This window comes from Acomys minous (genome assembly GCF_964271855.1).
Source record: "Acomys minous genome assembly, chromosome: 10".
Classification (NCBI taxonomy): Eukaryota; Metazoa; Chordata; class Mammalia; order Rodentia; family Muridae; genus Acomys; species Acomys minous.
This window is the reverse complement of record NC_140491.1, coordinates 67348224-67361736: the sequence shown is the minus strand read 5'-3', so window position 1 is coordinate 67361736 and position 13513 is coordinate 67348224. Positions and strand designations below refer to the sequence as shown.

Below are 13513 nucleotides of genomic sequence, written 5' to 3'. Positions count from 1 at the left end.
TGGCCTCCAACTCACAGAAATCTGCCTGCCTCTGCCTCACGAGTGCTGGGATTAAAGGCATGCGCCACCATGCCCGGCTCAAAGATTTATTTATAATTTACACAGTATTCTGCCCAAATGTGCACCTGTACACCAGAAGAGGGCACCAGATCTCATTGTAGATGGTTGTGAACCACCATGTGATTGCTGGGAATTGAACTCAGGACGTTTGGATGAACAGCCAGTGCTCTTAACCTCTGAGCCATCTCCCCAGCACGGAACAGTAAGTTAAAGGGACATCTCCAGGGCTGTAACAGAAGGTAGTAGTGCCCATGTTTATAGGCATGGGCATTACACACTAACAGGGGAATTCATGTTCTCAGCAGAAAATTCCAAATCTTCTTATGTGTTAAAAGTGGGTTATAGGGGGTCAGACATGGTAGCCCACACCTTTTACCCCAGCACTTGAGAGGCAGAGTCAAGTGGATCTCTGACTTAGAGAACAGCCTGATCTACATAGTGAGTTCTAGAAGAGCCAGGGCTACATAGTGAGACCCTGTCTGTGGGAAGGACTGTAAGCTTTGTCACAGGTGAAAGCAATCTTGGCGGGCTTTGCCCTTGGACACACCACAAAAACTCTCTGAGATTAACCTTGAGATAGACTGGGTGGAGCCATCCTGGGCCTGGAATTCAGGAAGGGGACCTGGGGACTCCACCTGGACTATTGTGTTTCTAATAGACCCTCAATGGGACAGGGAGACCTTGGAGAGGACTGAGAAGAGAAACAGGTTGAGACCTGGCTTGAGCACACGTGGATTGGGAAGAGGATCAGCAAACAGGCCAGAGACACCTAGGGACCCGTCCCGTGGAACGGATACCGGAAGGTTCACTTTTGTTTACCTTTAACCTTTTTTCCCTTTTGTGTAAGCTAGCTGGGTTGTATAATAAAGTTTAATTGTTAATAAACAGAGCCAACACTGTCTCAAAAACAAACAAACAAACAAATGACCTCTTTCAAAAGTGAGTTTGGAGGCTGGGCAGACATAGTAGTACATGCATATCTTTATTTCCAATGCTTGGGAAGCAGAGGATCTCTGCAAGTTCGAGGCCAGCCAAGGCTACATAGGGAGACTTTTGTCTCAAACAATATGTGTATGTGAATATGACTCTAGGGCTCACCTCACTGCATTGGTCTGCAGATTCATGAGGCACATATGAAACAGTGCTGGCATATTTATTATTACAGTTTATAGGCTCTCTGACCACAGAGAGCACATAAATGTAACTCTAGGAGGGTTTATGGCTGCCTATGTTTGGAGTCATGGTGAGATATGTAGGGTGTCATGCTAGAGCTGGGCATGTAGGCTACTTAAAGAGCCCTGCCTAGCTTGCCCAAGGCCCTAGTTTGAGCTCAGCACCAAAACAAACAACCCAATCAATCAATGAAAAAGCCAAGCAGGCCTTTACGGCACACTCTTTTCTCCATTACCGCGAGTACACATGGCACACACACACTTTTAGTCTCCATGCTCAAGACCCACAGACAAGCAGGTTTCTGTGATTTCAAGATCAGCATGGTCCACGTAGTGAGTCACAGGCAAGCCAGGGCTCCAGAGAAACCTTGTCTTAAAGTCAACTGAGAAAACCAGGGTGCTTCGGAGCCGATGCAGGAGGACAGAGCACTTGTTGCTTTCCTGAGGACCTAAGTCTGGTTCCCAGTGCCCACATCCAGCACACCACAATTGCCTCTAACTCCAGCTCCAGGGATCTGATGTCCTCTGTTAGTCTCTGCAAGCATGTGTACACATCACATGTATGTATAAATAGAAATACATTTTTTTTTTTAAAAAAAGGAAAGATGAACCAGGCCAGTCTAGGCCACATAATATAGCAAGACTGTATCAAATAAAAACTCTGAGCCAGGCAGTGGTGGCGCATGCCTTTAATCCCAGCACTCGGGAGGCAGAGGCTGGTGGATCACTGTGAGTTCGAGGCCAGCCTGGTCTACAAAGCGAGTCCGGGACAGCCAAGGCTACACAGAGAGACTCTGTCTCGGAAAAAAAAAGAAAAAAAAAAAAAACCTCTGGGTAGGCTGGGTGCAGTGGCGCACGCCTTTAATCCTAGCACTCAGGAGGCAGAGGCAGATGGATCTCTGTGAGTTGGAGGCCAGCCTGGTCTACAAAGCAAGTCCAGGACAGCCAAGGCTACACAGAGAAACCCTGTCTCAAAAAACAAAACAAAACAAAAGACAAGGTATCTCTGTGTAGCCCTGGCTATCCTGGAACTCACTCTGTAGACCAGGCTATCCTGGAACTCACTCTGTAGACCAGGCTATCCTGGAACTCAGAGACCTACCTGCCTCTGCCACCACTCCTGACTCCCAGATGCCCTTTCTAAGATCCTGCAGCTCTTACCTTCCCGCGGTGTAAGGAGCCAGGCCATGGTGGCTCGCACCTGAAATCCACTACAACGGACTGAAATGGTGAGCTAAAAACCAACCATTTCTCCCTTACACTGCCTTCTTTTACCCAGACAGGGTTTCTCTGTGTAGACTTGGCTGTCCTGGACTCACTTGGTAGACCAGGCTGGCCTCAAACTCACAGCGATCCGCCTGCCTCTGCCTCCCGAGTGCTGGGATTACAGGTGTGCGCCACCATGGCCTGGTTCCTTACAGTGCTTCTGTCCCTATTTTACCTCAGGGGTGGGTGGGGGTGGGTGGGTAGGGGGGTTCACTGCAGGGCTCTGCGGCCCTAGCTCTTTGCATTTCCCCTCCTTTGGTGTTTTCTCTGCAACAGCTGCATGGGAGGCCAGAGGGTGTGAAGAAAGCCTTGAGAGGCCTTTGTATGCCAGGCTGAGTGTCTGTCTGGTCCTGTCACTTCAGCAACAGGCTCCGCTTTGGCTGACACAGTGGGCTCTGGGACCCCATCTGTTCCACATGAGGGAGCTAACATGAGTGAGTGTTGAAAGCAGTAAACTTATCAGGAATGGCTCTGTGGACTCCCAGGGCCTGGCGCAGAGGTGCTAACCAGCCACACCCCATGTTTACCTCATACACTTTCTGCTCCTTTGGCAGGAGGAACTGAGGGGTGTAGCAATCCTCCTACTTTAGCTTGACTTTGCCAGTGGGGACTTCAGAGCTCTCACAGACTGCCAATGATAACATCTATTTCCCAAGTGCTCATGATGTACCAAATACCACCGTGGGCCATCTTATTGAGCCTCCGTCTTATGATGTGCATTTCAAGTTGGGAAACACAATTTCAGGAGGTGAGGCTGCTGCAAGGAAGCACAGCAGGTCAGTGGTGGGCTGAGGCCTGCCTTGGAGCCCTTGGTGTCCAAGAACAAACAGCGCTGTGCCACTTACAGTGTTATGTGTGTAACTGTGGTGTCGGGAGATCAAACCCAGGACCTCATGCATGTTAGATGAATGCTGTACCGCTTAATTATAATCCCCAACACTTCACTGTTTATTTATTTATTTATTTTTGAGACAGGGTTTCTCTTGTATAGCCTTAGCTGTCCTGGACTCTCTTTGTAGACCAGGCTGGTCTTGAACTCAGAGACCTGCCTGCCTCTGCCTCCCAATTGCTGGGATTAAAGGTGTGCGCCACCATGCCTGGCCTTTAAGTTTTGTTTTGTTTTTTCTAAGAGAGGGATTTGAAATGTAGCTATAGCTGTCCTGGAGCTCACTTCTGTAGACACGGCTGGCCTGGAACTCACAGAGATTTACCTGCTCCTGTTGGGATTAAAGGCGTGTGCCATCACCTCCAGACCATTAAAAAAATCTGTAAAGATTTATTATGTATATAGTGGGTTTGGTGTTTGTTTGGGTTTTTTTGTTTGTTTGTTTTTTCGAGACAGGGTTTCTCTGTGTAGCCTTGGTTGTGCTGGACTCGCTTTATAGACCAGGCTAGCCTCGAACTCACAGTGATCCATTTGCCTCTGCCTCTCAGGTGCTGGGACTACAGGCATGCACCACCACGCCTGGCTTGTATAGTGCTCTGCCTGCATGTACACCTGCAAGCTAGAAGAGGGCACCAGATCTCATTATAGATGGTTGTGAGCCACCATGTGGTTGCTGGGAATTGAACTCAGGACCTCTGGAAGAGCAGGCAGCGCTCCAGGGAATCTGAAGTCCTCTCTTAGCCTCGGCAAGCATCTCTCCAGTGCCCATTTAAATTCTTAAAAAGATTTATGTGTGTGAACATTTTGTGGGCATGTATTTATATGTGCCACAAGTGTGCCTGGGACCCACAGAGACCAGAGGACAGCATCAGAGCCCAGGACTGGAGTTAAGGTTGGTTATGAATCACTACATGGGGGCCGGGGATTAAGCCCTGGTCTTCTGTGACAGCAACAGGTGTCCTTCAGTGCTGAGCCATCACTCCAGCCCATCATTTTGTTTTGTACATGTATGAGTGCGCTCAAATCATGGCACATACGTGATGGTCAGAGGACACAACAACTTGTAGAAATTGGTTTTTCAGCTTCCACTATGTGGATCTTTTTTTTTTTTTTTCTTATTTTGAGAGAAGGTTTCTCTTGTAGCCCTGGCTGTCCTGGATTCCCTTTGTAGACCAGGCCGTGAGTGTGTGAGTGGTGGGATTAAAGTCGTGCGCCACTGGGCCACTGTGTGGGTCTTGGGGATGGAACTCAGGTCTTCAGGCTTGTGGCAATGCTTTCACACTTAAAAGCCGTCTAATAAGCCCTGTTTAGTTGTGGTTGTTCCAGTTTTGAGGTCTCATTTTGGGTGAGCACATGTGAGGATGCGGACATGCGCATGGTGTGTCAGATGCTGGCAGACACCTCGTGGGGACCGTTCTCTCTACCATGTGGGGTCTGGGGGCTGGAATCACGTCATGAGGCTTGGTGGAAGTGCTGGTACTGCCGAAGCGCCTCACCGCTCACTTGCTTGGCCTTAAGCAGGGGAGGCAGGAACAGTTTTTGGCTCCTCCCATCATCGGTCCTCTCCTGGTGTCTAAAGCCTGGCTCAGAAAGAGAAGGGACTTGCTGGTTTCCTGTTGGCTGGGGACTTGATTCCTAGACTGTTTGACTTCAGACCCCATGACAGCGACAAGCAACACCAGACTAGGCCTGATGAGAGCTTTATTCAGACAGCAGAGACGCCTTCTACTCCCTGCCCCGCCCTCTTCTCAGGGCTTTGGAACAGGATGTAGTAGTAGCCGTCAAGCCTTCAAAGACAGAGCTTGTCAGAATGTTCTGTCAAGAGTAACCATCCAGAAGAGAGGCTTCAGACCCGAACAATCCAGTATGATCCCAGACAGCTGTTCCAGGCAGACATACTTTTGGATAGCTCACAGCACCTGCCTGGGACCCCACTGCCCGGCCTGCTCTCTCCTGGGCTGGACCTCAAGGGACATGACAGCAATGCCTATAAAAATTACGATAAAAGACTCTTTGAGTTCAAGGTTCAAATAGAAAATCAAAGGCAGTGCAAGGCGCTTCCCTTGGAGACAAACCCCCAGAAGGCAGTGTGTGGAGAGGCAGGCTCGGTCTTCCCTATGAAGCAGCTCAGGCTACGGCAGGCTCTGGATCTGTTTCGGGGGAGGACTGATGCCCAGCTCCTCCCGCAGAGCTGTCAGGGACTGCGCCCAGCGCTTCTCGTAGTAGATGTTGAGGACGCATGGGGCCCTGCGACCGTTCTGAATTGCCCAAGGGATCAGCTCAGACAACAGCACTGGCAGGCTCCTGGAGGGCAGTGGAGGGAAGAAAAGACACACGGTCCCCAAGGGCACAGCAGACCCTCCCTCAGACCTACGCAGACCCCAGTGAGGAAAGCTAAGCTCCCACGCCTCATGGCACACATCCTGAACATGATGAAGCTCAGATTGTTGTTGTTGTTGTTTTTGGTTTTTTGAGATAGGGTTTCTCTCTGTAGCCTTGGCTGTCCTTTGTAGACCAGGCTGGCCTTGAACTCACAGAGATCGCCTGTCCCCGCCTACCGAGTGCTGGGATTAAAGGCATGCACTACCACACCCGGCTTGAAGCTCAGATTTAAATATAGTGCTGTCCAATTGCAGAAAGGTCACCTTCACGTTGACCCTGCTCATTCTGATCCAGCCCTTGAGGCCTGGCCCGAGAGACCCCAGGGTTTACTGACTCAGTTTCCTTTTCTGCCCCATTCTTCCCATGTTTGCTTGCTGGAGAGGCAGGAGGCACCTGCATGCCTACCCCCACTTGCTGAAGTCCCAGGCCTTCTGAAGTCTCCCTCCACCCCCAGAAAACTTACTGAGCACGGAGGCGGAGAGGTCCAAAGAGTGCTCCCAGGATGCACATGGGGAGGCCAGTCTGCACAGCCTCAAACCACTTTACCACAATTTCTCCTAGAGGTAAGGGATAGGGCAGGAGCTGATGCCGGAGTGGGCCCAGTGAGGCATGCTCTTTCACACCTCTAGGGGTTGTTTGGTGGCGTGTAGTCCCATCCTATATGGGCTGTGGGAAGGCCCAGGACAGGAGCCACGGGAACAGCATGCAGAGGCGGTCTTACAGGCCACAGGGGGTGCTGTGGGTCTCAGAAGGAGAGATCTTTGGTATCTAGATGCTGAGACAAGGGCCTCGGGGCACGGAGGAGTGAGGATGCATGGCAGGGATGCGACCAGGATGCACATGTAACACAGAAGGCAGGAACTGAGCTAGTCAGTAAAGAAGCATAAACAGTGCCCTGCCTGGAAGAGACCTGGTAAGATACCCTGCCATCGCCCGCACAGTTGGCTGTGCTGCCGACACTCACCCAGCATAGTGGTGGGCATCCCCAGCAGGGTGTGGAGCATGTCGTGCACCTCACGGTATCTCTGGATCACATAGGCTAGTTCCTCATTGTCCACGAACCGGGTAGGTGCTCGTGTATCTGGAGAGACCCCCTGGCAAATGCAATCCTTCCCATCAATCCCCAGGGCCCAGTGACCTGTTATTAGTTCATTTTCAGCTACTCCCACCAAACTCATGCCCTATCTGAGAATCTGGGGATTTTCGTTGTTTGTTTGGTTTTGAGTGTGTGTGTGTGTGTGTGTGTGTGTGTGTGTGTGTGTGTGTGTGTGGTCTTGTGTTTGATCTTTAAGGTTTGTTGAGACAGGGTTTCTCTGTGTAGCCCTGGCTGTCCTACACTCACTTTGGTTTTTTTTGTTTTATTTTGTTTTTTGTTTTTTTCTGAGACAGGGTTTCTCTGTGTAGCCTTGGCTGTCCTGGACTCACTCTGTAGACCAGGCTGGGCTCCAACTCACAGCGAGCCACCTGCCTCTGTGTCCCTGAGTGCTGGGATTACAGGCGTGTGCCACCATGCCCGGCTGAATCCTGCGGTTTTTATCCACACCTGCCAACAGGGAAGCCTCAGGTAGGAATTATTGCCACCTCCACCCCAACCCACTCAAGCTCAAACAATGCTGGCAGCCTGCTGGAATCTACAGCTTTAGTAAGCATGTTTTGTAAAACAGAAAGTTCTGGGAACATATTAAGCGCTAAAGAGATAATTTGGCCAATAAAGTGATTGTTGTACAAGCATGAGGACCTGAGCTCACCTCCAGCACACACACACACACACACACACACACACACATACACACACACACACACACACATACACACACACACACACACACACACACACACACACACACACACACACACACACACACACACTGTTGCTGAACTATAAACTTAAATGGTTGCAATGGGGTTGGGGTGTAATGGAGTTCACATGAGTGTGTGCCTGGTAGTGCCAGGTGGTGCCAGGCTCAGTGGCACACAGCTGTAAATCCAGCAGTTGGAAGGACAGAGGCAGAAGGATCAGGAGTTCAAGGGATTAAGCAATATAGAGAATCTGAGGCCATCCTGGGCTATGAGCCTGCCCCCCAAATCAAAATAAATAAGTAAGTGCCAAAATGTTATTAAGCTAATTCTATCTGCTTCCCTTTGCTTGTATTCAAGGGGCTATTAGAAAGCTTTAGATTCTCCATGAGGCCTGAGGACAGGGTTGGCCACTTCACTCACCCTTGTGACTCTGGTGCCAGCGCCCTGCTATGTGATAACCATATATGGAGGCCTTTACCTACACTGTCGTATCCTGCCCTTACAGTAGTTGGCGTTATCACTAACCTCGGAACTAGGTGAGAAAAATGTGTCTAGGAGGGTAAACTGTGGGGGCTGAGATCGCACACAGCTGAGGCAGCTGCAACAAAGTCTGTTGGTCTCCAAAGCCAGTAGCCTTGACATCCATGATCAATCAGCCACATTAGTGGCCTGAGGTTTGTCCTCTTTCTGTGGAGGATTTGTGCAGGGCTGAGACTGGCAAGAGAGGAGAAACAGTACCTCTCTCTGTTCCTTTGACTTGCCAAAGGCAGGCCACACCTTTCAACAAAGCCACCCTTCGCTCCTGTGGCTTGCCCCTTCACCTAGATCTCTGTAAGGCTCAAGGTGTTCCTTCTCATTCTGTGGTGATTGATTTCTTTGTCCCAGACTGCCACCACAGTAGGGAATGCTGGGTAAGATGCCTAGGATGGCCCTAATAGACAGCCTTCTCTCCCCAGCAACAGGACTAAAGGCTGTGGGGAACGCAGAAGCTGTCCCTCCCAGGGTGGCATTTGGGGCAGGTTTCTCACTGATGAAATAACCTGCATCCTGGTGAAACTAGGGCAGGCGACTACCCTGCCAAAGCAAAGGTGCTAGGAGAGGCCAGGAAGCAGGCCGCTGTCTCAGGGCAGGGCCTTTACTGAGCAGTGGCTCTCACCTGCTCATTGTCTTTACAAGGTCCAGACATTTCAGTTTGCTACTGGATGGATGGGAGTCAATTGTCATTTAGGAGGTAGAGGTCAGGGATGCTGCTAAAGAGCCTACAAGGTACAGGACAGGTTCCCAAGCAAGAACCGTCCAGCCCACGGCAACAAGTTTAGGAAATCTTGTTCTAGAGTGACTTCTAGTCACCCTTGTCCTCCTTCAGCCTGGCTGGCTTCTGGCCAGAGAGCCACTTAGCTTCAGTGAGATGTGCACATGATGGAGGGACGAGGCAGGTGGAGTAGGACAACCATATTATATAGTTCTTTATTTTGAGAGAGGGTCTCTGTGTAGCCCTGGCTGTCCTGGAGCTGTGTAGACCAGGCTGGCCTCTGGAACTCAGAGATCCGCCTGCCTCTGCCTCCTGAGTGCTAGGATTAAAGTTGTGAACCACGATGCCTCGCTCTAAGGTTCTTTTATCAATCAAGTTGTGTTACTACTTTGTTTAAAACGTTCCAATGATGTTTAATGGCTCCTATTACAAAATGCAGTTTCTTTCCCAAGGCACAAATATCAGCCTATTCGTTCCCGATTCCTGGCTGAGAGTTTTGTTTATCTATGTACTTACGCTGGGGCTCAGGGTCTTATGCTCGCTGAACTACCACTGAGCTATACCCCCAGGCCCTCCAATGTTTTGTCAGTTTCTTCTTTTAATATATGGTGGCTGTTCTCACATGTGTGTTCTCACACACAAGTGTGTGCCTGGCGCCTACAGAGGCCACAGAGAGTGTTAGATCTCTTGGGAGTGGAGCCAGAGAAGACTGAGCTGCCATGGAGGTGCTGGGGACTGAACCTCTAAAAGAGCAAGAAACTCTCTTATCCACTCAGATGGCTCTCCATCCAGCTCTGTAGCCATGGCTGGCCTGGAGCTTAGAGATCCTTCTGCCTCTGCCTCCCCATCTGCCTGTTTTGTTTTTGTTTTTTGTGACAGGGTTTCTCTGTGTAGCCTTGGCTGTCCTGGACTCACTCTGTAGACCAGGCTGGCCTCGAACTAAGGGATCCACCTGCCTCTGCCTTCCTGAGTGCTGGGATTACAGGTGTGCGCCTTTTTTTGTTTTTGTTTTTATAGACAAACTCTTGCCATGTAAATATGGAAAGTATGGTCACTTCCTACGTAGCCAAGGTTGCTCTTGAACTCAGTGGCAACCCTCCTGCCTTCGCTCTCAAGTACTAGGCTTGTACATGTACATCAAAGTGCTTGATTTTCTTTCTTTCTTTTCTGACGTATGTGTTCATATGCATGTATGATATGTGTGGTGACCAGAGGGTGCTGTTGTGTCTTCCTCACTCCCCACCTTAGTTTCTGAGACAGGCCTCTTAACTGGATCTGGAGCTCCCTGAGTCAGGTCAGCAGGCTGGACAGTGAGTCCCTGGGCGCAGCTATCCCTACCTCCACAGTGCTAGGGTTATAGCAATGAACTGCCAGGTCTGGCTTTGCACATGAGTGCTAAGGATCCAAACTCAGGTGCCCATGCTTAAGCAGCAGGCAGGGTACAGCGGAACCATCTTCCCAGGCCCTGCATCATCCTCTTAAGCTGCAGATTCACCAGCTTAGCATATTCTTTCCCAGAACTCTACAGAGCTGACAATTCCCAACCCTTTCAAGTCTCGCTGCCGAGGTCTTTCCTGACTGCTGTACTAGCTCCCTATGCCACGCACACAGGATGATGGGTAGCAGATGCAGAGTAGAGAGTCTTTCAATAGTTAGGATCCCCATAGCCTCCCACAGTCTGCCTTGTCAGGTGCCGGAGAGGACCACACTGGCCACAGCACAATGGTCCAGAGGACTCTGGGGTCCAGAGGACACCACTCTGAGTTGCACTGGGGCTATGAAGTTATCAAGGTTTCACTGCTCTGTGCCCAAGCCCTCATCTCTTGCAACAGGATGACAACAGAACATACTAGACAGGGTCACTGGAGGAAGATCATGTACCAGCCTGGCAGCTGGCATGCAATAGGACCTAAGTACTGCCACTACTTGGTGCTGGTATTTGAGATGACATTCCCAGCCTATTTGTTCATCCCATAGAAAAATGGCAGAGACTGAAGAGCACCTCTACCTTAGTTGGCAGCCTGGCCATCCTCCCGCCCTTGGCTGTATCCTCCCATGCCACTCCTCTGCCATGATTGGCTGCACAGGCCAGAAACTCACATTCACATCCAGGAAGCGAAGATACTCACGGCCCAGGGAGCCTTCGGGCAGGCTCTGGAGCTTGCTTAGGTCAAGGGTGGACAGGGAGATCCGGGGACGATCTCTGAAAGACAGGAGATAAGACTGGGAGTGTGTCAACCAAGGCTAGTGAAAGGGGTACATAAATGAAGTTGGGATGGACACAGGCCCACAGGACATCCACGTAGCCACAAGCCCTAGTGGACCACTGTAGTATTAGGGTCTGTGGAGACCATCACAAACCTTCAGAGGCATGATCTAGTCAGAGAAGGGCTACAGACGTGACACTGCGGGAAGGGGACAGCAGAGCACCTTTGGAGGCATAAAGCTAGCCTCTGAGAGCTTAATGCAAGCAGTCCTGAGGCTGACACTGGACTAAGACACCACATGTGTCTTAGTACATGCCTACATGTGTGTAGGTACAAACGTGTTCTTGTGGACCATCCACGGGTCCTCTGAAGAGTTCCTTTTAAGATGAGGCCTGACACACCCCAGCCAAATGTCAAGGCAAAGTTGGGACCTACTGTAAGATCTGGGAACCCTCTGGATGGTTCCTCATCTGGTCCCTGAGGAATGTCAGGGTTCCGCATCCTGTGGTCTCTCCTAGAACTGCAACCATGTCTGAAAGGACAGAAATGGGCAGAGTTGGAGGATGGAATCTTTTTGTTTGTTTTGTTTGAGACAGGGTTTCTCTGTGGACCCAGCCTTGGCTGTCCTAGACTCGATTAGTAGACCAGGCTGGCCTCCAACTCACAAGGATCTGCCTGCCTCTGCCTCCCGAGTGCTGGGGTTAAAGGCGTGTGCCAACACGCCCGGCTGCTATTATTCTTAACATTACTGATTTATTGGCATATGGTATGAACCACTTTCATATCCAATTATCAAAACAGATTATCATGTTTACACTAATTACTGCTGGCCCTGAGATTAAGCTGTGATGAAGGTTAGTGTAACTAAGCTGACAGAGAGCTTGCTTAGCTCACTCAAGCCCCGAGTGTGATTCTTAGCATCATGTAAAATAGGTATGGTGGCACACATGTGTAATACTGCCGTTTACAGGTACAGAGACAGGACAATCAGGAATCCAAAGTCATCTTTGCCTACATAGTGAGTTGGAAGCTATCTCAGCCTCAACAAAACAGCCATTTCCTCCAATTTTTGAAATAGAGTTTCTTTGCGAAATAGCCCTGGCTGTTCTGGAACTTTCTTTGTAGACCAGGCTGGCCTCAAACTCACATAGATCCACCTGCCTCTGCCTCCACCTCCTGAGTGCTGGGAAATTTTTTGTTTTGTTTCTGTGTTTTGAGACAGGTTTTTGTTTTGTTTTGTGTGCGTATCCTTGGCTGTCCTGGACTTGCTTTGTAGGTCAGGCTGGCCTTGAATTCGCAGAGATCTGCCTGCCTCTGTGTCTCCCTGAGTACTGGGATTACAGGTGTGCACCATCACACCCGGCTAAAACAACACCTTTTTTAAAAAACCAATAGTGCTGGTCACAAGATAGGTGGTCCTTCATACACCACACTCTGTTCTCTGAACATAGACTCGCTATGTACTGAAGAAGGTGCCTGTTGTTGTTTTTTGAGACAGGGTTTCTCTGTGTAGCCTTGGCTGTCCTGGACTCACTTTGTAGACCAGGCTGGCCTCGAACTCACAGCGATCCGCCCGTCTCTGCCTCCCGAGTGCTGGGATTAAAGGCGTGCGCCACCACGCCCGGCTAAGAAGCCAGTCTTAAACTGATCCAGCAAACAAAATCCTGAAGACTATCAAGGTCATTGACCTTACCAAGTTTACTACCCAGTGAGAATGTTGTAATGAGGTGTGTACCTAAGTCATTCAGCCCACAGATTAAGATGCTTGGATGACAGACTCTCCCAAGATTACAAAAAAGGCAGACCTGTAGATTTTATACTTCTTGCCTCCTCTCTTCCCTCTGAGCTGCAGATCCGTAACAGTGATTTTGGCTAGAACCCGCCACCTTATTAGCATAAGTGTTCCTGAGGACTATGAGACAGATGCAGCCAGGTTCTTTAACAGAGGTCATGACAGGCCCGGGCTTTCGAGAGTGGGGAGCAAACGGCCTTACCATGGCGATAGGGGTTGTAGAGCGCCATTCCGGCGGAGCCGGCGGCCAGCAGCATCTTCTGCAGCGGGGTGGTGGGGATATGGTCCGGGTACAGCAGACGGGCGCCATGGATCCCGGCCCTGAGTGGCACATCTGCGTGGCAGGAGAGGGGTAAAGGTGAGAGAAGCCGGGTTCCTCCAATCGCCGCGGACACCCGGGTCAGAGCGGCTCACCTACGGCTGGCCGGGAACCGCGGGGAAGGCTGCGGCGGAAGAACAGGGAGCGAAGCAGCAGGGTCGCCATGGCAGCGGATGTCCACTGTGGGTGGGCGGGGCTCCGCTGGCACGACGGAAGCCGGAGAAGCCAAAAGACTCCGCAGGGACTGGACTGCAGTCTTCGTGTAGCCTTTTGATTTGAAATGCAATATGGACAGCAGCATGAAAAGCAAAGCCACATGATCTGTTTGCCACCGACGTACGACAACTGCTGTGAGCCACGCGTTATATGCCTGTCAA

General features: G+C 50.4%; 1 protein-coding gene across 1 annotated transcript; it reads right to left on the bottom strand.

Annotated features, from left to right (window-relative positions):
- Positions 1 to 5068: 5068 nt before the first annotated feature.
- Positions 5069 to 13454, bottom strand: COQ4 (coenzyme Q4; the record flags this gene model as incomplete). Its single annotated transcript, XM_084798605.1, has 7 exons — positions 5069 to 5688; positions 6230 to 6323; positions 6731 to 6860; positions 10919 to 11021; positions 11461 to 11557; positions 13020 to 13151; positions 13232 to 13454. 7 exons carry the CDS (start codon positions 13452 to 13454, stop codon positions 5517 to 5519), a joined length of 951 nt encoding a protein of 316 aa, XP_084654731.1. The 3' UTR covers positions 5069 to 5516.
- Positions 13455 to 13513: the final 59 nt, after the last annotated feature.